The sequence below is a fragment of the Salmo salar genome, chromosome ssa18 (assembly GCF_905237065.1).
Source record: "Salmo salar chromosome ssa18, Ssal_v3.1, whole genome shotgun sequence".
NCBI classification, from domain to species: Eukaryota; Metazoa; Chordata; class Actinopteri; order Salmoniformes; family Salmonidae; genus Salmo; species Salmo salar.
Genome location: NC_059459.1, coordinates 27,422,887 through 27,448,405, shown reverse-complemented (window position 1 = coordinate 27,448,405; position 25,519 = coordinate 27,422,887). Strand labels below are relative to the sequence as shown.

At 44.6% G+C, this 25,519-nt stretch overlaps 1 protein-coding gene across 3 annotated transcripts in view; it reads left to right on the top strand.

Annotated features, from left to right (window-relative positions):
- Positions 1–8,238: 8,238 nt before the first annotated feature.
- The window catches only part of LOC106577160 (sodium/calcium exchanger 1), a 205,246-nt gene continuing 187,965 nt past the window's right edge, over positions 8,239–25,519 (top strand). For 2 of the 3 annotated variants that reach the window (XM_045700982.1, XM_014154970.2), the window contains exons 1-2: positions 8,239–8,772; positions 10,723–12,584. In XM_045700982.1, coding sequence (XP_045556938.1) covers positions 10,759–12,584 — 1,826 coding nt within the window. In that variant the 5' untranslated portion in view covers positions 8,239–8,772; positions 10,723–10,758. The remainder of the gene's footprint in view (positions 8,773–10,722; positions 12,585–25,519) is intronic. The other variant, XM_014154971.2, reaches the window with a different exon arrangement.

The window sequence follows — 25,519 nt, the reverse complement described above, 5'->3', positions numbered from 1 at the left end:
GTTTGTAGGGCCGTAGGGAGACCGGGCAAAGGGAGGAGACGACAGGACTTAGAAAAACGATCCACAACGACCAGGATCGTGGTGTTACCTTGTGAAGGTGGAAGATCGGTTATGAAATCCACCGACAAGTGCGACCACGGTCGTTGTGGAACGGGTAAGGGTTGTAACTTACCTCTGGGTAGGTGTCTAGGAGCCTTGCACTGAGCGCACACTGAGCAGGAGGAAACATAAACCCTCACGTCCTTAGCTAAAGTGGGCCACCAGTACCTCCCACTAAGACAGCACATCGTCCAATCAATCCCAGGATGACCAGAGGAGGGTGACGTGTGAGCCCAGTAGATCAATCGGTCGCGGACAGCAGACGGAACGTACAGACACCCAGCTGGACACTCAGGGGAAACGGGCTCTGCACGTGACGCCCGCTCAATGTCCGTGTCTAGCTCCCACACTACCAGTTCCACCAAACAAGAGGCAGGAATTATGGGAGTGGGATCCATGGACCGCTCCTCTGTGTCATACAGCCGGGACAATGCGTCTGCCTTAACGTTCTGGGAACCTGGTCTGTAAGAGAGGGTAAACACAAAACGGGTGAAAAACATGGCCCACCTTGCCTGGCGAGGATTAAGTCTCCTCGCCTCCTGGATGTACTCCAAATTGCGGTGGTCAGTCCAGATGAGAAAAGGGTGTTTAGCCCCCTCAAGCCAATGTCTCCACACCTTCAAAGCCTTGACGACAGCCAACAGCTCCCGGTCCCCCACATCATAGTTTCGCTCCGCCGGGCTGAGCTTCTTAGAAAAGAAGGCACAGGGGCGGAGCTTAGATGGAGTACCCGAGCGCTGAGAGAGCACAGCTCCTATCCCAGCCTCAGACGCGTCCACCTCCACTATGAATTGCAAAGACGGATCCGGATGAGCCAACACAGGAACCGAGGTAAACAGAGCCTTCAGTTTCCTAAAGGCCCTGTTCACCCCAGCCGACCACTGCAAACGCACCGGACCCCCCTTCAACAGTGAGGTAATGGGAGCAGCTACCTGACCAAAACCCCGGATAAACCTCCGGTAGTAATTGGCAAACCCTAACAATCGCTGCACCTCCTTCACCGTGGTTGGAGTCGGCCAATTACGCACGGCTGCAATGCGGTCACTTTCCATCTCCACTCCTGACATGAATAGTCGATACCCTAAGAAGGAGACGGACTGTTGAAAGAACAGGCATTTCTCAGCCGTGACATACAGGTCATGCTCCAACAGGCGACCAAGCACTCTGCGCACCAGGGACACATGCTCTGCGTGTGTAGCGGAGTATATCAGAATGTCATCAATATACACCACTACACCCTGCCCGTGCAGGTCCCTGAAAATCTCATCTACAAAAGATTGGAAGACTGATGGAGCATTCTTCAACTCGTACGGCATGACGAGGTACTCATAATGCCCTGAGGTGGTACTAAATGCTGTCTTCCACTCGTCTCCATCTCGGATATGCACCAGGTTGTACGCACTCCTGAGATCCAGTTTAGTGAAGAAGCGCGCCCCGTGCATTAACCTCTATGGGCTAGGTGGGACGCCTTGAGTTGTAGGGGTTTAACCTCTCTGGGCTAGGCGGGACGAATTCGTCCCACCTACGTAACAGCCAGTTGAATCCTGTGGCGCGATTTTCAAAACCTTTGAAATGCTATTACTTCAATTTCTCAAACATGACTATTTTACAGCTATTTAAAGACAAGACTCTCGTTAATCTAACCACACTGTCCGATTTCAAAAAGGCTTTACAACGAAAGCAAAACATTAGATTATGTCAGCAGAGTACCCAGCCAGAAATAATCAGACACCCATTTTTCAAGCTAGCATATAATGTCACATAAACCCAAACCACAGCTAAATGCAGCACTAACCTTTGATGATCTTCATCAGATGACAACCCTAGGACATTATGTTATACAATACATGCATGTTTTGTTCAATCAAGTTCATATTTATATCAAAAACCAGCTTTTTACATTAGCATGTGACTAGCATGTGACTAGCATTCCCACCGAACACTGCCGGTGAATTTACTAAATTACTCACGATAAACGTTCACAAAAAACATAACAATTATTTTAAGAATTATAGATACAGAACTCCTCTATGCACTCGATATGTCCGATTTTAAAATAGCTTTTCGGTGAAAGCACATTTTGCAATATTCTCAGTAGATAGGCCGGCATCACAGGGCTAGCTATTTAAACACCCAGCAAGTTTAGCACTCACCAAAGTCAGATTTACTATAAGAAAAATGTTATTACCTTTGCTGTTCTTCGTCAGAATGCACTCCCAGGACTTCTACTTCAATAACAAATGTTAGTTTGGTCCCAAATAATCCATTGTTATATCCAAATAGCGGCGTTTTGTTCGTGCGTTCAAGACACTATCCGAAAGGGTAAATAAGGGTGACGAGCATGGCGCATTTCGTGACAAAAAAATTCTAAATATTCCATTACCGTACTTCGAAGCATGTCAACCGCTGTTTAAAATCAATTTTTATGCCATTTTTCTCGTAAAAAAACGATAATATTCCATCTGGGAATCTGCGTTTAGCTAAACAGACGAAAGAAAATAAAGCATGGGGTCGACTCGGGCACGCGCCTAAGCCCATAGTACTCTGATCGGCCACTTGCCAAACGCGATAATGTGTTTCAGCCAGAGGCTGCCTCGATATCACTCCGCTTTTTCCCGGGCTCTGAGAGCCTATGGGAGCCGTAGGAAGTGTCACGTTATAGCAAAGATCCTCAGTCTTCAATAAAAAGAGCCAAGATGAACAACAACTTGTCAGACAGGCCACTTCCTGCATGGAATCTTCTCAGGTTTTGGCCTGCCATATGAGTTCTGTTATACTCACAGACACCATTCAAACAGTTTTAGAAACTTTAGGGTGTTTTCTATCCAAAGCCAATAATTATATGCATATTCTAGTTACTGGGCAGGAGTAGTAACCAGATTAAATCGGGTACGTTTTTTATCCGGCCGTGTCAATACTGCCCCCTAAGAGGTTAACTCAATCGCCGTGGCGATTAGAGGTAGTGGGTAACTGTACCCCACTGTGATTTTATTAAGACCTCGATAATCAATGCACGGGCGCAGACCTCCATCCTTCTTCTTCACAAAAAAAGAAACTCGAGGAGACGGGTGAAATGGATGACCTAATGTACCCCTGACGCAGGGATTCGGAGATATATGTCTCCATAGCCACCGTCTCCAATTGCGACAGGGGATACACGTGACTCTTGGGAAGTGCAGCGTCTACCATGAGATTTATCACACAATCCCCCTGTCGATGGGGTGGTAATTGAGTCGCCTTCCTTTTATAGAAGGCGAGAGCCAAATCGGCATATTCGGGGGGAATGCGCACGGTGGAGACCTGGTCTGGACTTTCCACCGTAGTAGCACCAACGGAAACCCCTACACACCTACCTGAGCACTCTCACGACCACCCCGTGAGAGCCCTCTTGGCCAAGAAAAAGTGGGGTTATGACTAGTTAACCAAGGTAGGCCCAGCACCACGGGATACGCAGGAGTGTCAATAAGGAAAATACAATTTTTTTCCTTGTGACCCCCCCCCTGCGTCACCATACTCAAAGGAGCTGTGGCCTCCTGGATCAACCCTGACCCTAATGGTCGACTATCTAAGGTGTGAACGGGGAAAGGCACATCCACGGGTACAATGGGGATCCCTAAACTATGAGCAAAAACTTGATCAATGAAATACCCAGCCGCACCTGAATCTACTAGCACCTTATGCTGGGAACGCGAGGGGGAAAAAAAAAAATCAGGAAAAGTAACAGACACAAATATATGTGCAACAGAGGGCTCTGGATGAGAATGGTGCCTACTCACCTGGGGTGGCGCCAGAGCGCCCTGCCTGCTACCTCGATTCCCAGAGGAACCTACCCGGCACCGACCAGCAGTGTGACTTCTGCGGCCACCGATGGTGCACGAGCGGGAACCCCCTCCAGTCTCCCTGTGCACCCTCCCTCCCAGTTCCATGGGTAGAGGAGAGGGAGGATGGGACCACCAGACCCCAATCTGGACATCCGCGAGCAGCCAGCAGGTTGTCCAGCCGGATGGACAGATCCACCAGCTGGTCGAAGGTGAGGGTGGTGTCTCTGCAGGTCAGCTCTCGACGGACGTCCTCACGCAGACAGCAGCGGTAATGGTTGATCAGGGCCCTGTGATTCCATCCTGTACCGGCTGCCAGGGTCCTGAACTCCAGGGCAAAATGCCTCAGATGGTAAAGGCGCTCACCCACCGCTCTGCCCTCGGGTGGGTGGTTGAAAGCTGCCCGAAAACGGCGGGTGAACTCCTCATAATGGTCCAACGCCGCATCTCCCTCTCCACACACAGCACTGGCCCACTCCAGGGCTCTCCCGGTGAGGCACGAGATGGGGGCGAAACTCTTCTCACGGTCAGTTGGAACTGGGTGGACCGTGGCCAGATAAAGTTCTAATTGGAGTAGGAAACCCTGGCAGTTGGCAGCACTTCCGTCTTAACCCTGAGGCATGGGTAGACGGATGCCACCGGGTTCAGGTTGACAAGGGGCGCTCCGGATAGACCCCGGTTGGGCTGGTGGAGGCGCTGGATGAATTCCCTGTCTCTCCCAGCAGTCCATATTCTGGACAACGCGATCCATGGCGGCGCACAGATGGTGTAGCTTCTCCGCATTCTCCTGGATGCGCTCCTCTACCTCCCTGTCCGGTGTATCTTCTCCTGCTGACTTCAATATAGAGGTCGGTGATTCTGTCATAGTCCTGTTTGTAGGTGGCAGGAAAGTCAGGCGCAGGAGAAACCAACTTGGTTAAACTGGAGTATTTTAATTAACAAAAAACAAACTCCAAAACCAAAGTACACAAATAACATGGGTAAAAATAACCTGTCGCACACCGATATAAAATACACGCATACATAACTCACAAACAATCACCGATAAGAACATGAGGGAAAACAGAGGGTTAAATACACAACATGTAATGAATGGGATTGGAACCAGGTGTGCAGGAAGACAAGACAAAACCAATGGAAAATGAAAAACTGATCAATGATGGCTAGAAGACCGGTGACATCGACCGCCGAGCACCACCCGAGCAAGGAGGGGCATCGACTTCGGCAGAAGTCGTGACATAAAGAGCTTTTTTTGTCTTAAAGGGGCAGTGTTGTATTTTGAGACAGGCTTGAATAAGCTAAGTAGCCAATAGGCAGAGGGTAGCATAATTTGTCTGATTCTTTGTAATAATGGTATTGGAAAAATAATGAATTTTATTTTGTAAAGTGGTTTCTTTCATCAAACAACACAACATTTTCAGTCACCTCTTTCTCTTTCTCATCGTCGGATGTGGCAAGGCTTGAAAACTATTACGGACTACAAAGGGAAACCCAGACGTGAGCTGCCCAGTGATGCGAGCCTACCAGACAAGCTAAATGCCTTTTATGCTCGCTTCGAGGCAAGCAACATTGAAGCATGCACGAGAGCACCAGCTGTTCTTTTTGACTGTGTGATAACGCTCTCAGGAGCCGATGTGAACAAAAACCTTTAAACAGGTCAACATTCACAAAGTCACTGGGGCAGACGGATTACCAGGACGTGTACTCAAAGCATGCACGGACCAACTGTCAAGTGTCTTCACTGACATTTTCAACCTCTCCCTGACCGAGTCTGTAATACCTACATGTTTCAAGCAGACCACCATAGTCCCTGTGCTCTAGGAAGCGAAGGTAACCTGCCTAAATGATTACCATCCTGTAGCACTCATGTCAGTAGCCATGAAGTGCTTTGAAAGGCTGGTCATGGCTCACATTAACAGCATCCTCTCGGACACCCTAGACCCACTCCAATTCACATACCGCCACAACAGATCCACAGATGACGCAATCTCAATCGCACGCCACTACTCTCACCTGGAAAAAAGGAACACCTATGTTAGAATGCTGTTCATTGACTACAGCTCAGCGTTCAACACCATAGTGCCCACAAAGCTCATCACTAAGCTTAGGACTCTGAGACTAAAAACCTCCCTCTGCAACTGGATCCTGGACTTCCTGACGGGCCGCACCCAGGTGGTAAGAGTAGGCAACAACACGTCTGCCATGCCAATCCTTAACACTGGGGCCCCTCAGGGGTGTGTACTTAGTACCCTCCTGTATTCCCTGTTCACCAACGACTGCGTGGTCAAACACGACTCCAACACCATCATTAAGTTTGCTGATGACACAACAGTGGTAGGCCTGATTACAGACAACGATGAGACGGACTATAGGGAGGAGGTCAGAGAACTGGCAGTGTGGTGCCAGGACAAAAACCTCTCTCTCAATGTGAGCAAGACTAAGGAGCTGATCGTGGACTACAGGAAAAGGCGGGCCGAACAGGCCCCCATTAACAGCGACGGGGCTGTAGTGGAGCGGGACGAGAGTTTCAAGTTCCTTGGTGTCCACATCACCAATGAACTATCATGGTCCAAACATACCAAGACAGCCGTGAAGAGGGCACGACAAAACCTTTTCCCCCTCAGGAGACTGAAAAGATTTTGCATGGGTCCCCAGATCCTCAAAAGGTTCTACAGTTGCACCATCAAGAGCATCCTGACCGGTTGCATCACCGCCTGGTATGACAACTGCTCAGCATCTGACCGTAAGGCACTACAGAGGGTAGTGCGAACAGCCCAATATATCACTGGGGCCAAGCTTCCTGCCATCCAAGACCTATATAATAGGCAGTGTCAGAGGAAAGCCGATAAAATTGTCAGAGACTCCAGTCACCGAAGTTATAGACTGTTTTCTCTGCTACCACATGGCAAACGGTACCAGAGCACCAAGTCTAGGACCAAAAGGCTCCTCAACAGCTTCTACCAGCTTCTATAAGCTTCTAACAGCTTCTATAAGACTGCTGAACAATTCATAAAATCGCCACCGGACAATTTACATTGACCCCCCCCCCCCTTTAGTACACTCGCTGTTTGTTTGTTACCTATGCATAGTCACTTCACCCCCACCTACATGTACAGATTACCTCAACTAGCCTGTACCCCCGCACACTGACTCGGTACCGGTGCCCCCTGTATATAGCCTCGTTATTGTTATTCCTTTGTGTTACTTTTATTAGTTAATTTTATTTTAGTCTACTTGGTAAATATTTTATTATTCTTGAACTGCACTGTTGGTTAAGGGCTTGTAAGTAAGCATTTCACGATAAAGTCTACACTTGTTGTATTTGGTGCATGTGACAAATAAAATGTGATTTGATTTGATTTGAAGGACAAGTGGATAAACAGGTTGATGTCAAGCCATGCATGTTTTTTTTCCAAAAGTCTCATGGAATGTAGGCCTACATTGAACACCACACATTGGCTGCTGCTGTTCGCTGAATGATAGAACAGCTATTTTCATGTTAAAATGTTATGGGATAACTTTTCTCCATTGTTTTTGATGATGGCAGTAATGGCAAAACCTGTAGAATTGAAGGAAATGTATTAATTTTGAAGGAATTTAAGAAAATTCATTCATTTTCTTCTCCGCCGATGGCAAAATGTGTAGATTTGTAACTAGCTTACCTTAAAACAGCAACCTTTTCTCTACACCCCATGGCAAAATGTGTAGAATTGCACCTAATTAACTCTAAAATGTAAAAATATCTCTGCTGTCAAGAGGGGGGTTACTAAAATGTTTCGTTTGCAATGTGGTGGGGGGATGTATATGGGTATGCAGACCCCTGAGCAACTGCAGCCCCTCATGATGAGTTCAGATGTTTTGTGACCCCCACCCCCATCAATGTTACCCACCCCGATCTACAGCTCCTCCTTCAAATATCGGTGGTCTGACAGGTGATAATAGGCAGAAACAGAGAGCAGAGTTACAGCCTGGTCTCATAGACTAGAGACGCCAACATAGTAATTGTATATCTGGGACAATCAAATCAGTATGATATGTTACGTTTGGTATGGTTACATAAGACAGAAGGTTAATTAAGGAAAAAACGAAATGACCATAACAAGACTGACCCCATCTCAAAGCAAACCTCATTATTCAAAAAATAAGGAAAATCATACGTAGCATGATGTAGTACATTGTACTGTAATTACCAAGTTTATTGAAATGTAAGCCTAATTACAATGTATACAACGTTACCCCAAGTATTTAAAGTGGAGCAATGGGAGGGTCTTGGTGTTGATAGGCGGGTTGGCAGTGGGCCGCATTTTTAGTGTCGTTTCCCTTTGCTCTTTCTTATTAAATCGATGTGGGTAGAATAATGCCCGAGCGGTAGAGCTGTGGGAAAAAGTGTAATCCGGGAGTTGTCCGCCTCCACAGAAGCAGTCCGCGTTCTAAACGCACTTTGGACTCGGTCTCTGTGCATGGAGCTCTGTTGCTGTCCACACTTCGAATAGGATAGGAAAGAGGTTGAGTGAGAGAAGGTGAGTGAAAGCGAGAGAGAGGGGGGGAAATAATCAGGAAGAAGTCTCAGTGCACCTTTTAGTTCTCCGATATGCAGATTTGCTGATAAAACATCAGTTATCTGTTCATCACATACAGGTCGTGGAAAACTGCGAGTGCATGGGAATCTTTAACTCGTTTTTTCTTCACCGGGGTATCTCGCCTTGATTTCGTATAAAACCCAGCACGAATGTGAGCTGTAATACTAGGCTACTGACGGCTCTAGCGGCTCCTTATTGGCATTTTCACGTCTAGGCTACTTCAACTACTATTGCTGACTTCTGCCTGTGGATCTTACCGTTATATATTGTGAAAGGTATGATTCTGCTTATATTGTTATCATTAACATATCAATTTAAAAAAAAAAAAATTGTGGCACAATCTAGTTACAGCAAGTTTAGTCCACTCGATGGAGCTGTGAGATACAGTGTGGCCGCATGTCTTGGCTATCCTTCATTCTGTATAGGTTATTCTATGTTATACGGATCTACTGGGATTAGTCGACCATTCTGTCTGGGATTAAAATGGTAAAGCATTGGAGATTTATACTGAGTCTATTGTAGCTTTTGAGAATACCTCAATTTGTAGGAATTGGGTTTCATTCTTGCGCTTCCTTGCTTGCCTTCCTGCCACAGTAAAACCTGGTCGTTTGCCTATGTTTCCAAATATGCACTTGGAAGTTGTGTACAACGTGCCTAAACCCGCATAAATTGATCCATGTCGGCAATAGCATGCCTAGGCTATCCTACACGAGGTATATTTGCGCTACTCCGGAGTTATTCATTGCGCCAAATACATTCACTAGCCCTATGCGGGTTATTTGTGCAGGTTGTGCCGTCGCATTGGATTTCTAATATGCGGATTCCAGATGGATTAGGGAATAGAGGTTTTCTATTGAATTTCTAATATGTAGGTTCCAGCTATGGATTAGGGAATAGGGGGTTTATATTGAATGAGCATGTTCTGTAAGCCTAGTCATTAATACATCAACTGATGATACAGTCGAAAACAATAGAAATCACACAACAGTCCATTTACAAGTAGCCTTCCTATAGTACATCTGGCAAGAATAGTATGCTTCCAAACTGGTAAGGATGCTCTAAAGGCGGCACGAAATTGTATAGGCTACTGCCGTGACCATACCTCCATCATTTCTTTCTATAATTAGCATAGTTTACCAGACTGATATACCAGACCTAAATTCTTAGTTATCATAAGTAGCCTACTATCTTATTGATTTGTTATTCAAGTTCATTGTATTATAAGCTGATATTAAACAATAATTAATCACTATAATTCACTATAATTTTCCTATGGAAAATATGGTATAAATTTAAGTGCTATGGTCAATTAGTCCATTATAATCGTTCCTAGATGTTTGCGCGTCTGCTTCCTTTCTGACTACATTGAAGGTGAGTAGTCCAGCACCGTTAGTGTCGCTTTCCTCCCGCTTCACTGGATGCTTCCTGTACCCGTGGTATCTCGGCGCATAGCAGGCTATACACACTCAATGTCTCCTCTCTTCCCTCTTATTTCAAAGGTCGGGGAACCGTCCCTACTCTTTGCTAGTCTAAAACGTATACATGTTTTATCTCCTGCTCTAAGGAGAATGAATAACCTGATATTGTCACCTATTGCTGGTGATTATAGAGTCTTGTAAAATATTCTGGATGCTAATTGTTCATAAAATGCTATGCACGTGACATATCTGCGTAATGTTCACCACAGTACCAACTACCAACATATGAAATATGTGAAAAGTTATTATCCCTGCAGACAATCAGTTAAAATGTATCTTCTGCTTCCTCCTTTCCATCCACTCTAGTGCCAAACCCTATGGTTCTATTATAGGCATTGCAGCCACTAGCCAGGGGAATAATTGATATGAAGTGTTTATTTAATTAAAACAATTTATTTAAACTTTTTTTAACTAGGCAAGTCAGTTAAGAACAAATTCTTATTTACAATGAGGGCCTACACAGGCCAAACCCGGAAGGCGCTGGGCCAATTGTGCGCCACCCTATGGGACTCCCAATCACAGCCGGTTGAGATACAGCCTGGATTTGAACTAGGGTGTTTTGTGGTGAATCCCCTAGCACTGAGATGCAGTGGCTTAGACTGCTGTGCCACTCGGGAACCCCTTGGTCATATGATATTATAGTTAACGTGAACTACTACATATTGTTATTATGCTATTATTACAGTGAGAGCAAGTTGTGTTAAATTTCCAATAATTCCAACCCTGTAATCACCCTCCCCCCTGCAGGTTTAGGAAGCAGAGGAAGCTTACCACTCCAGAATCATGGGACACTTTCAGCTCTCCCCCATGCTCTCCCTTGGCCTTCGGCTTGTGGTTGTCGTAGCAATCATGTTTCTCAAATTTCAACATGTGACGGCTATGTCCTCGGACGTGGACCAGTTTGTGTCTCCAACTGCCAGCGGCAATGTTACTGTGTGCACCACAGCAGGCACAGCATGCGAAAAAGGGGTGATTCTGCCTATCTGGGAACCTCAGAATCCCTCGTTTGGGGACAAAGTGGCACGGGCGACAGTCTATTTCGTGGCCCTGGTGTACATGTTCCTGGGTGTGTCCATCATCGCTGACCGTTTCATGGCGTCCATCGAGGTCATCACCTCTCAGGAGAAAGAGATCACCATCAAGAGACCCAACGGAGAGACTACCACCACCACCGTGCGGATCTGGAACGAGACAGTGTCCAATCTCACGCTCATGGCCCTGGGTTCGAGTGCCCCTGAGATCCTACTGTCCGTGATTGAGGTTTGCGGCCACGGTTTTGATGCAGGAGCCTTGGGTCCTAGCACCATTGTGGGCAGCGCCGCCTTCAACATGTTTGTCATCATTGGCATCTGTGTGTACGTGGTGCCCGACGGGGAGGTCCGTAAGGTCAAGCACCTGCGTGTCTTCTTCGTCACAGCCACCTGGAGCATCTTCGCCTACATCTGGCTCTACCTGATCCTGGCTGTCATCTCCCCTGGCATAGTGCAGGTGTGGGAGGGCCTGCTCACCCTCTTCTTCTTCCCCATCTGCGTGTTGTTCGCCTGGGTTGCTGACCGACGCCTGCTCTTCTACAAGTACGTCTACAAGCGCTACCGTACCGGCAAGCAGCGGGGCATGATCATTGAAACCGAGGGTGACCGCCCGCTCCCGTCCAAAGTCGACATTGAGATGGACGGAAAGATGCTCAACTCTCACGCGGCGGACTTCCTGGACGGGCCTCTGGGGCTGGAGCAGAACGTGAAGGACCTGGATGAGGAGGAGACCCGGCGCGACATGGCCAAGATCCTCAAGGAGCTGAAGCAGAAGCACCCAGACAAGGAGATGGAGCAGCTGATTGAACTGGCCAACTACCAGGTTTTGAGTTCGCAGCAGAAGAGCAGGGCCTTCTACCGCTGCCAGGCCACCAGGCTCATGACCGGCGCTGGGAACATCCTGAAGAAGCATGCGGCCGACCAGGCCCGCAAGGCCGTCAGCTTGCAGGAGGTTCGCTCCGATGTGGCCGAAAACGACCCCATTTCTAAGATCTACTTTGACCCCGGCTCCTACCAGTGCCTTGAGAACTGCGGCACAGTGGCAGTTAATGTGCTACGGCGAGGTGGTGACCTGACCAAGACAGTGTCCGTGGAGTTCCGTACGGAGGATGGATCAGCCAACGCGGGCTCGGACTACGAGTTCACCGAGGGGGTGGTGGTGTTCAAGCCCGGCGAGACCCAGAAGGAGATCCGTGTGGGCATCATTGATGATGACATCTTTGAGGAGGACGAGAACTTCCTGATCCACCTGAGCAACGTCAAAGTGCTGCTGGCAGAGGGGGAGGAGGTAGAGAACCCAGAGACCAATCACGTGGAGGCGGTGGCCTGTCTCGGCCTGCCTGCCACGGCAACTGTGACCATCTTTGACGACGACCATGCCGGCATCTTCATGTTCGAGGAGCCGGTGGCACACGTGAGTGAGAGTGTGGGCACCATGGAGGTGAAGGTGCTGCGTACGTCAGGGGCACGTGGGGTCGTCATGGTGCCCTACAAGACTGTGGAGGGCACGGCACGCGGAGGAGGAGAGGATTTCGAAGATACCCACGGGGTCCTGGAGTTCCAGAACGATGAAATCTTGTAAGTTCTTAAGTTATTTTAAAATATTTATTAATTTTATATGTGGGGCTGACATTACACTGCTTATTAGTGTACTATTATGCTTTTTTGGCGATGAGCATTTTACATTTGAATGAATTCTTTCAGACAAATTTCTCAAAAAGTGAGTAGGCTATTGAAATATGTTGTGTAATGTATGAATCTGAAGCCACCAATGCAGTTTATTGTCATTCTTTCTAGTTGTGCATGTGTAGTCTAAGCTGATGCTGGGTTTTGTTTGTCTGTGAATACATGTGTTGATGATGATGAGGATGGATGCTGGGTGTGTTTGTGTCATGTCGTGGTCGTGGTGCAGCGGACTGCTTGTGTGCCATGAGGAGATGTCATCAGTTCCCTTTGTTTCTGCTCTCCTCTCTGCTTCTTTTTTCATTCATTCATTCCTTTATTCATTCACTCATTTACTAATTGATTTATTTATCGAATGTGTGATTTCTGCTGAGTTCTCAGCATCTGTGTTTCAATCGCTCTCAGGTTTATCCATGTTGGATTGCTCCTCATTCATTTCAGGGGCATGATCAGCCTGAACTCTATAAGCTTTGACCATTGTTGATGTATCTTGAATTCATTTCTGTTGTTATTTTGTTTCTATATTGCCACTAATGTGGTTTCTGTACTGCATCTCAGATAACTGTATGGATTGGATCTGGCATGTCTTACAGATATGCCACTACAGGTATACTGTATCTCATTTAATATTAGAGAGGGTTAATAGAAATGTCAGAGACTTTGCATTCAGGGTTGAATGCTCAGGTTAGGTTCTATGCCTGTATTCACTGTTCTGAAAAGACTGTCTCATATATGTTAAGGTTTGTGCTAGTTAATTCCTTTATAAAAGGACAAGAGCAGCTTGTCTCTGACTCTCCCCTCTCTCTCTCCCTCTTTCCCTCTCTCCCCATACTCACCCTCTTTGACATGCAGGGGACGAGTGAGACAGATGAATGAAAAGGGCTTGTTTCTAAACAGATTCAAAGCAGATGTTTAGGTTCAACTTTCAGAGGCCCATTGCACAGTTTCCATAGTGTAGCTCTCACGGCGCTGCTAAGTGGATTTTAAGAGCGTTTGTCTAAATGAAATGATGGAGCGTCAGAGGGTCTGTAAGGTATTCTACAGTATAGGAACCAGTAGCTTACAGTCTAGACCAGCAGCAGCTCTGGGAGGTATGAACTGTAGAACATCAGTTTTTCTTTTCTGGAGTTTTTGAAATGGAATGCTGTTAGCTGACTGCTCGCAATTGTGTAATTGGGTTTTAATATGGCAATATGATATCACATAGTTTGTTTCATTTCCACGAAAAGTATACCAGTATCTACATTTTCACTTTTTATTCAATATCTTGCCACAGTATATTTCAGGGTTTGAATTTTATTCTAGCGATGTTTGGAGCACAGGCTCCAAAGTGGGCAAGGCTCTGAGGGGGCAAGGCTCTGAGGGGGCAAGAGTCCGTATCACAGTTTCATCTTCAGACGGTAAGAAAGCTAAACCTCCTACAAGAGAACTAGAAACACATGTTAAACACCTCCCAACAAGCCCTTGAACACATCGAGAAAGGGGAAAGGACACTGTAGAAAAATGTATTAGGATGCAGATGATCTGAAGTGAAGCGCCCGTGGGCTGGGGGCCTGGGGGCCCGTGGACTGAGGGCTGGGGGGCTGGGGGCCCAGTGGCTGCCTCTTCTCTAACTCAGCTGCAAGCTCCCTCCACCCTTTGTGTCGCAGTCAAACCATTAGAGGAGAAGTTTCAGCTCTCTCCTCTTTCACTTGGGCTTCCCATCAGAAAGCAAAGCATAATTTATCTCCAGAATTGGATATGAGGGCCTGAGTAGACTGCTTGAAGAGATGGGCTGGTGGAGCACTGGCTGTTGCAGTTTGTTTGACCAGAGGATAGATTGGGCAAATGACTGGAGAGTGGCAGGTTGGGCAAATGATGTGAGGATGGACAGAAATAGCGAGATATGGAGAATCTTTGTGATTTAAATTGGTACAACTCATTGATCTTGATGTGCTAACAGATACCTGAGGTTAACTTTCACTCTGAACCTCGCCCGGAAAGGAAAATTAAAAGACAAGTCGCTTATCAAGTAGTGAGTTAGCCAAAACTGCCAAAACTGCCACCCAAGCTCTTAACTTCCTTCATGTTTCCTTATCACTTAATACGCTTACGTTTCTTACAAATATTTAACAGACATTCTTAACCCCCACCTAATAAGCTGTTACTGTTACTCAAAAACAAATACCATGAATCATATTCCTCCAGTGTGGAGCTCCACTTACATCCCATTCCACCCCTCCAGTCCACAGCCCAGAAACACTAGCACCGCCTAAAGAGCCAGGCCTCTGAGGTTGCGCTAAGAGGAACTGGATAGAGATCCTTATTAACAGAGATATTTTAGTTAGCGCAAACTGCCGTAGCCTTTTGCTATGGTAGTCACTGGCCCCTCCACACCGTGCCGTTCCACTTCTTCCATCCATCTCTCCTGTGCGAGTGCTTGTCATGTCAGAGGCGCCGTCCCCCCAAAGTTTAGTATTTAGTCAGTAATGAGGCTTTGTGTGGTTTTTCGGTCCGTGTCGCATCCTCTCCCCTCTGACAGGACTGTTGTATGGGAAACAGATTCAGTTAATTAGCATGGCTAATCAACAGAGAGCCATTTGGGAGATTTTCTGTCTGTCTGTTTTAGGGTTATGCCGGTGGCAGTGGTGACACCAGTCACCAGTGCTGTTCTGTGGTTGGGTTCACAGATGGCATGGCCAGTATGGGTCCATTAGATTGATGATTTTATGGATTATTCTAAGGAACTAAATCCTCAATCCTCTTATAACTGAAAGGTGTGACTGTGTGTGGATGATACAAGAAAGTTGATCTTGGATCTGTGTGTGTGTGTGTGTGTGTGTGTGTGTGTGTGTGTGTGTGTGCGTGCGTGCGTGCGTGCGTGCGTGTGTGTGCGTGGACGTGTTTAATTATACATGTAATAGTAAACAAATAAAAATTTGACCTACTGGGGACATTTTGTTGGTGTACATTATACCTCTAGTTGTGTACATTGTTCCTCTAGTTGTGTACATTATACCTCTAGTTGTGTACATTATTCCTCTAGTTGTGTACATTGTACCTCTAATTGTGTACATTGTACCTCTAATTGTGTACATTTTACCTCTAATTGTGTACATTGTACCTCTAATTGTGTACATTGTACCTCTAATTGTGTACATTTTACCTCTAATTGTGTACATTTTACCTCTAATTGTGTACATGATACCTCTAATTGTGTACATTTAACCTCTAATTGTGTACATTTTACCTCTAATTGTGTACATTATACCTCTAATTGTTTACATTATACCTCTAGTTTCAGGAGTGTGATTGTACAGTATGTGTGTATTCATCGGACTGATGTCATGGCTTTGTGGTCACCCTGGGCTGTTTACATTTAACATTGCTGCTGTCACCCTGCTAGATGTTTTATTTTATTAAGGTCCACATTAGCCAACAGCCACGACGACAGCTAGTCTTACTGTGGTCCGACACATAATGAAAAATACATTACAAAATATTTTACCATTTATATGAATCTAAAAACATGAACATGTAATGTGTGTGTGTGCATCTATCAGTTACACATATTGTACATGTCAGTACATACACACAAGTAGGTCACATGGGGGAGAGGCGTTGTGGTGTGAGGTGTTGCGTTATCTGTTTTTTTAAACCAGGTTTGCTGTTCACTTGCGCAATATGAGATGGGAGTTCCATGCACTCATGACTTGTTCTGGACCTGGGGACTGTGAAAAGACCCCTGGTGGCATGTCTGGTGGGATAAGTGTGTGTGTCAGTGCTGTGTGTAAGTTGACTATGCAAACAACTTGGAATTTCCAACACATGAATCTTTCTTATAAAAACAAAAAGTGATGCAGTCAGTCTCTCCTCAACTCTTAGCCAAGAGAGACTGGTATGCATAGTATTGATATTAGCCCTCTGATTACAGTGAAGAGCAAAACTGATTAGAATGAAGAGCAAGACGTGTCTCTCGGTTTTGGGCCGGCTGCAGCTTAACTAGGTGCTTCTTTGCAGTACTGGACCATATGACTGGACAATAATCAAGATAAGATAAAACTAGAGCCTGCAGGACTTGTGTGTGTGGTGTCAAAAGAGCAAAGCATCTCTTTATCACGCACAGACCTCTCTCCATCTTTAAAACCATTGAATCTATATGTTTTGACCATGACAGTTTACAATCTAAGGTAACATCAAGTAATTTAGTCTCATCATCTTGTTCAACAGCCACACCATTCATTACCAAACTTTCTCAAACTTTCTCAACCTCCACCATGTTTCCTTCCATACTGAGTGAACTTGGAGGACTGAGATATTGTTTTTTTGCTTTGTCATTTTTACCTGTTTTTTTGGTGGTGCAGTGAGGCAGCACAGCCAGGTCAGTGGAAGAGAGAAGATGAAGAGGATCAGTCGTTTGACAAAGAGAGAGAGAGAAGAGAGAGAGAGAGAGAGAGAGAGAGAGAGAGAGAACGTGGAGAAGGAGGAGAAATGAGAATCTGAGAAAAAGGGAGACGATGGGAGAGACAGAAAGAGAAAGGGGAGATAGACAGAGACATAGAGAAAGACAGATAAAGAGAGTGAAAGAGAAATAGACTGAGTTAGTAAGTAGACTAGACTAGAGGCTGAAAGCTGAAACAAAGCAGTTGGCATGGATATCAGGCAGGTCTTTGTAGAGGATTAGTAGCTTTACAAAGTGCTGTTTGGGGTATTTTCACTGAGCTGCCAGTGGACAGATTAGAATAACTTGGAGTCTTCTGAGACCTGCTGCACCTTTTCCACTGCTCCCATCTTAGACTGCTGACACAGCACAGTCACAGTTACTCTGATGACATGGTTGATGCAATGTCCACACACAAGCACACGCGCACACACACACACACAGCCAGGCTTACAAATATCTATCTCTTTTGCATTTCATTCTCTCTCTCTCTCTCTCTCTCTCTCTCCCCTCTATCCCTCCCCCTTCTGTCTGTCTCTCTCTCTCTCCCCCTCTCTCTCTCCCTCCCTCCCCACCTCTCTCTCTCTCTCCCTATATCCCCCTCTCTCTCTCCCCCTCTCTCTCTCCCTCCCCACCTCTCTCTCTCCCTCCCCACATCTCTCTCCTTCCCCAGCTCTCTCTCTCTCTCCCTCTCTCTCCATCCCCACATCTCTCTCTCTCCCTCTCTCCCTTCCCCCTCTCTCTCTCCCTCTCTCTCTCTCTCTCTCATACACAATTAACTGTACATACACACTTCTCAATCCAGTTGTCATGTTATGATCAACTACCACTCAAGCGTCAACACATACAGTATGCACACTTATTGGAATCTGTGAGGACTTAACATCATAGACATGAATGCACTCATACACAACGCACACATGGACACACACAGGCTCACATGCGCACACACACACACCCACACAAACACATTTTTACAAAGTCTTTAAGTACTTAATTTCCAAACTTCAATCCACTTGTCATGTAACCATTATCCCTGAACTGTCATGTAACCATTATCCCTGAACTGTCATGTAACCATTATCCCTGAACAGTCATGTAACCATTCTCCCTGAACTGTCATGTAACTATTATCCCTGAACTGTCATGTAACCATTATCCCTGAACTGGCATGTAACCATTATCCCTGAACTGTCATCTAACCATTATCCCTGAACTGTCATGTAACCATGATCCCTGAATTGGCATGTAACCATTATCCCTGAACTGTCATGTAACCATTCTCCCTGAATGGTCATGTAACCATTATCCCTGAACTGTCATGTAACCATTATCCCTGAACTGTCACGTAACCATTATCCCTGAACTGTCATGTAACCATTATCCCTGAATGGTCATGTAACCATTATCCCTGAACTGTCATGTAACCATTATCCCTGAACTGTCATGTAACCATTATCCCTGAATGGTCAGTAAGTGGCCTCTTATTCTGAAGTGGAACTTTTAAGTGTTCCTGGATTTTCTCCTGCTTTGACCAACTTTTTTTCTGCCTGGATTAAAATGGCAGGCTTAGGGGCTCCATCCTGACTCCACAGACTCCACTTCTCTCTCTCTCTCCTCCTGGGCACTTATCTCCACTAAGGTGGCTCAGAAGTGACACATTTTACAGTGAGTTGGGATGGGATAAGTCATGACTTCCTGAGAAAGAGAAAATAGTTTTGAGTGATTACTCGAATATTCAGCACACACCTAGAACACTCCCCTACTATAGAACTCACCTCATGGAGACAGTATGATGAGGATTATGTCTAGTATTGTCTGTCCCATACACATTCATATTGTCTGTAGATGGAGACCAGACGTCTCCTCTGGAAAATAAAACTAGATTGGTACTGTACTATTTCCAGAGATTATGGACCTGGGGCCGTATTCACAAAACATCTCAGACTAGGAGTGCTGATCTTGGATCAGATCCCCCCTGTTATTATAATCTTATTCTAAAAGGCTAAACTGATCCTATATCAGCTCTCCTACTTTGGGACTCTTTGTGAATAAAGGCCCTGGATTGAGGGGTTTTGAAAGGGAGGGGAACGCAGATAATCTAAAATGTAAATGTTACTTCATTCCCCCACCTTCACAGTTAAGTGGTTATGAGCCTTCTAATGCACTTATTTTTATATTAATTCTTGGGAAGACAGTGCCATGGTTCTATAGAAGGCAATTCATCCACATTAGTCAATGCGAATAGAGTGCTGTAGTGAGCAAATGTTTGTGTGTTTGTGTGTGTGTGTGTGTGTGTGTGTGTGTGTGTGTGTGTGTGTGTGTGTGTGTGTGTGTGTGTGTGTGTGTGTGCGACTGTTCATGAGTGAGACTGTGCATGTGTGTACAAGTAATGTTTTGTCTGTTTATGAGAGCACATTATCACATTTGTTTGTAGCGTACAGTGTGTTTGTGTGTGTCTTTGTTTGATATACATTCCAAATCAAAAGTTTGGACAAACCTATTCATTCATTGTAGAATAATAGTGAAGATATCAAAACTATCAAAATAACACATATCGAATCATGTAGTAACCAAAAAAGTGTTAAACAAATCAATTTGAGATTCTTCAAAGTATCCACCCTTTGCCTTGACAGATTTGCACAGTCTTGGCATTCTCTCAACCAGCTTTATGAGATAGTAACCTGGAATGCTTTCCATATGTGTTATTTCATAGTTTGGATGTCTTCACTATTATTCTACAATGTAGAAAAGTAAAAATAAAGAAAAAACATTGAATGAGTAGGTGTGTCCAAACTTTTGACTGGTACTGAATGAATTCACTTCAGCCGGTAATGACACCTGCCACCGATGCAAAACAAGCCCACAGCTTAGCTTATTATTTTATTAGTGGAGTGCTGAGGGTAACCACAGTGACTGCGTTTGCAGTATGTGGTCAAGTGTTTCTTCTGTAGTAAAGTGAAACCATTTCATACTTAGATGGGCCTTTTATGTGACTGCATTTTCAACCTTCTCAGACACAGAGAGAGTGAGAGGGAGAGAGTGAGAGAGAAAGAGTGGGAGAGAGAGTGGGAGGGAGAGAGAGAGTGGGAGAGCGAGAGAGAGAGAAAGAGAGAGAGAGAGAGACATAAAAAGTCCCCCTCTTAAATCCAGAATGTTGGGCAGGGGCTTAGCACAGACACAGATGCAGCATTATGGCAAAATCAGAACATGGCTTCTCTCCTTCACCCTGCCGGCCGCCGCCCGGCAAGAATGAGCTCCTCTCTGTTTACATACACCGCATATCTGGAATACATTTGGAAGAGGAATGTTCCAAAAAAGGCTTTGAGACGTCCTTTGTTTGAAGGGAGAGTTGTTTTAGATGCCAAAGGAGGATTCTGCTCTGTTCTCTCTGCCTCTCTCTCTCTCTCTCTCTCCTTCTATCTCTCTCTATCGCTCCCTCGTTATCACTCCCTTCATCTCTATGGATAGTCTTTTACTTCTTGTTGTCAGTACGTCTCCTATCATCTATGTGAGCCTGGCATGTGAGTTAGAATGGGCAAGTACAATATAAGTGTGTTCACACACCCGCTGGATTGTCTGAAACCTGGAGCCTCATTGTAGGCTTAAGGTATATCTCTACCTGATATCTCTACCTGATATCTCTACCTGATATTCTCTGGAGTTCCTCTGATACATCCACCGTTGATATCTCCTCTACGTGCCTCTGCTCAGTGTCCTGTGGCTCAGCTCCGTGACACCTTAATCTCAGACCGTCCGTGTCTGGTCCACTCTCATCTCCAGAAACAGCCACCTGGATTGCAAGGCATCATGGGAATAACGCGCGGGCCCTGTCTGATCTTTTCTAACAGTCCTCTTTTATCTCACCGAAACACACGGAGGGCCTTTTCATATCCGGTCGTACCCGACGGGGTGTTACAGGGATGAATAATGATAGGGGGTAGGAATGTATTACCCTCAGCCATACTGAACCCATCCATAACGTTACCCCCTAACCCCTGCTCTGTAATATTTACCTCAGTAGCTCCGCAGTGGAACAGATAACACATGACCACTCCAGCTCTGTGCACTGCTGCTGATATTACGCAACAGATAAATTATACCAGTCCCTGGTTTTCCTGATTAGGAATATGGATAGCCCCATAGGTATTGCGTTTCACTTGGCAAAGACGTCAGTTCAACGTCTAGTTTTGATTTACGTTTGGTTGAGTTGTCAACTAATGTGAATTCAACTTTAAATGAAGAAAAAAAAATTCACCACCCACTGGACACACACTGGTTGAATCAACGTTGTTTCCACGTAATTTAATGAAATTACAATGAACCAACGTGGAATAGACGTTATATTATAAAGTATCCACCCTTTGCCTTGACAGATTTGCACAGTCTTGGCATTCTCTCAACCAGCTTTATGAGATAGTAACCTGGAATGCTTTCCATATGTGTTATTTCATAGTTTGGATGTCTGCACCTAGTGAGCATGTCATTGTATTTAGGTTAAAAGTTGGGTGAAAGTGGCCTCTGGAATGGTGCAGTGGTCTAAGGCACTGCATCGCAATGCTAGCTGTGCCACTAGAGATCCTGGTTCGAGTCCAGGCTCTGGGAGACCCATGGGGCAACGAACAATTGGCCCAGCGTCGTCCAGGTTAGGGGAGGGTTTGGTCAGCAGGGATGTTCTTGTCCCATCGCGCACTAGTGACTCCTGTGGTGGGCTGGGCGCAGTGCATGCTGACACGGTCGCCAGGTGTATGGTGTTTCCTTTGACACATTGGTGCGGCTGGCTTCCGGGGCAAGCGAGCATTTTGTCAAGAAGCAGTGCGGCTTGGCTGGGTTGCATTATGAGGACGCACGCCTCTCCCGAATCCGTACGGGAGTTGCAGCGATGAGACAAGACTGTAACTACCAATTGGATACCATGAAAAGGGGTAACTTAAAAAAAAATGTAACCTCTAGGGGCTAGGGGGCAGTATTTTCACGGCCGGATGAAAAACGTACCCAATTTAAACAGGTTACTACTCTGGCCCAGAAAATAGTATTAGTAGATTTGGATAGAAAACACTCTGAAGTTTCTAAAACTGTTTGAATGGTGTCTGTGAGTATAATAGAACTCATATGGCAGGCAAAAAACCTGAGAAAAATTGAATCAGGAAGTGGGAGAAATTAGAAATGTAGTTTTTGTTTTGAATCCCTTGAAAAACTTCAGTGACATAGGATTTACGTTGCACCTCCTAACTCTTCCATTGGCTGTCAACGATCTTTAGGAATTGGTTTCAACCGTCAGCTGTTACCGGGCAGATAATTATGGCTCAGTCAATCATTGGCCAGTCTGAGGAGAGGTGTCTTATGATGCGCGTGCATGTGACTTTGTCGTTTTTTTATTTTTCTTCTGGGACGAATACCTATTGCCCGGTTGTAAAATTATCGCAATTTTACGTAAAAAAAATACCCTAAAGGATTGATTGTAAACATCGTTTGACGTGTTTCTACAAACAGTAATGGAACTTTGAACATTCGTCTATGGATTTGCATCCACGCCACATGGCATTGTAAAGTGTTCCGGATGGGTCAACAAAACGGACGTATTTGGACATAAATGATGGACTTTGCAGAACAAATTAACATTTCTTGTGGAAGTGGGTGCCCATCCGAGTGCATTCCGCCGAAGATCAGCAAAGGTAAGTAAATATTTCGAACATATTGTTAGAGATTTGTCGACGCCGTGGTTGTAGGCTAACTGTATAGCTTAGCATTGAAGGCTAAGTTCTGTACTCAGAATATTGAACAATGTGCTTTTTCCGTAACGTTATTTAGAAATCTGACAAAGTGGTTGCATAAAGGAGTAGATTATCTCTAATTCTTTAAATAATTGTTATACATTTTTATCAACGTTTATGAGTTCTTCTGTAAATTAAATGTGCCTATTCACCGGGAGTTATGGGGAGAAAACATTTTCTGAACGTCACGCGCCAATGTAAAAATTGGGTTTTTGGATATAAATATAAACTTGATCGAACAAAAAATGCATGTATTGTCTAACATGATGTCCTAGGAGTGTCATCTGATGAAGATTGTCAAAAGTTAGTGCTTAATTTTAGCTGTATATCTGGTTTTGTGATGGCTATCGTGCTTGGAAAATGGCTTTTTTATTTTTTTGCTGAGGTGCTATGCTAAAATAATCTAATGTTTTGCTTTTACCGTAAAGCCTTTTTGAAATCGGACAATGTGATTGGATTAACGAGTAGAGTATCTTTAACCTCTATGGGCTAGGTGGGACGCTAGCGTGCCACCCGTGGTGCACTCCATCAACAGCAGGTGCATTTCAAGAGCGGCAAATTTGAATCCAAATAAATGTCAAAATTCAAATTTTTCAAAAATACAACTATTTTACACCATTTGAAAGATAAACATCTCCTTAATCTAACCACGTTTTACGATTTCAAAAAGGTTTTACGGCGAAAGCATAAATTTAGAGTATGTTAGGACAGTACATTTACAAGAGTTGTGTGTAATGTTTTGTCAAGTCAAAGACAGGGTCACCAAAACCATAAAACCAGCTAAAATGATGCACTAACCTTTTACAATCTCCATCAGATGACACTCCTAGGACATTATGTTAGACAATGCATGCATTTTTAGTTCTATCAAGTTCATATTTATATCCAAAAACAGCGTTTTACTATGGCATTGATGTTGAGGAAATCGTTTCCCTCCAATAACCGGCAGTCAAGTCAGCGTCACAAATTAAATAATTAAAATTAGAAAACATTGGTAAAATATTATATTGTCATTTAAAGAATTATAGATTTACATCTCTTGAACGCAATCAACTTGCCAGATTTAAAAATAACCTTACTGGGAAATCACACTTTGCAATAATCTGAGCACTGCGCCCAGAAAAATACGCGTTGCGATACAGACTAGACGTCATGTTGGGGAGATCTAAAATCGAAAATACTATGTAAATAATCCATTACCTTTGATTCTCTTCATCAGATGTCACTTCCAGGTATCACAGGTCCATAACGAATGTAGTTTTGTTCAAAAAAGCTCATCATTTATGTCCAAAAATCTCCGTCTTGTTAGCACATGATCTAAGCCAGCCGGACTTCTCGTCATGAACGAGGGGAAAAAATATATTTCCGTTCGTTCAAACATGTCAAACGTTGTATAGCATAAATCATTAGGGCCTTTTTTAACCAGAACATGAATAATATTCAAGGTGGACGAATGCATACTCTTTTATAACGTATTGGAACGAGGGTACCCAACATGAACTCGCGCGCCAGGTGTCTAATGGGACATCATCGTTCCATGGCTCTTGTTCGGTCAGATCTCCCTCCAGAAGACTCAAAACACTTTGTAAAGGCTGGTGACATCTAGTGGAAGCAATAGGAAGTGCCAAAATATTCCTCAGCCCCTGTGTTTTTCAATGGGATAGGTTTAAAGTCAATACAACACATCAGGTATCCACTTCCTGTCAGAAAATGTCTCAGGGTTTTGCCTGCCAAATGAGTTCTGTTATACTCACAGACACCATTCAAACAGTTTTAGAAACTTTAGAGTGTTTTCTATCCATATATAATAAGTATATGCATATTCTAGTTACTGGGTAGGATTAGTAACCAGATTAAATCGGGTACATTTTTTTTATCCAGACGTGCAAATGCTGCCCCCTAGCCCTAACAGGTTAAAATGCCGTATAATACTTGAATTTTAATTTTGAGATTACTTTGTTTTGAATATCACGCTGTGCTATCTCACTGGTTGTTGTCCAACCAATCCCGTTATCGGATAAAAAAGTTGGGTGAAGAAAATATGAAATGCCCTTATCTTGATGACTATGTCATCACATAGATGTTTCTGGTTGAAATTAAACAATGTTTTGCCCAGTGGGTTTGGCTTCCTGATGGGGAATACTATGACAGGATTTCACCAACAGGAATAAGATGGTGGCATTTTCAATCTGGTCATACATCAGAGATGGTGTTGTTTTCAATCCGGTCATACGTCAGAGATGGTGTTGTATTCAATCTTGTCATACATCAGAGATGGTGTTGTTGTCAATCCGGTCATACATCAGAGATTGTGTCGTTTTCAACCTGTCATACATCAGAGATGGTGTTGTATTCAATCTTGTCATACATCAGAGATGGTGGCATTTTCAATCCGGTCATACATCAGAGATGGTGTTGTTTTCAATCCGGTCATACATCAGAGATTGTGTCATTTTCAACCTGTCATACATCAGAGATGGTGTTGTTTTCAATCCTGTCATACATCAGAGATGGTGTCGTTTTCAACCTGTCATACATCAGAGATGGTGGTGTTGTCAATCCTGTCATACATCAGAGATGGTGTCGTTTTCAACCTGTCATACATCAGAGATGGTGGCGTTTCCATCCTGTCATAC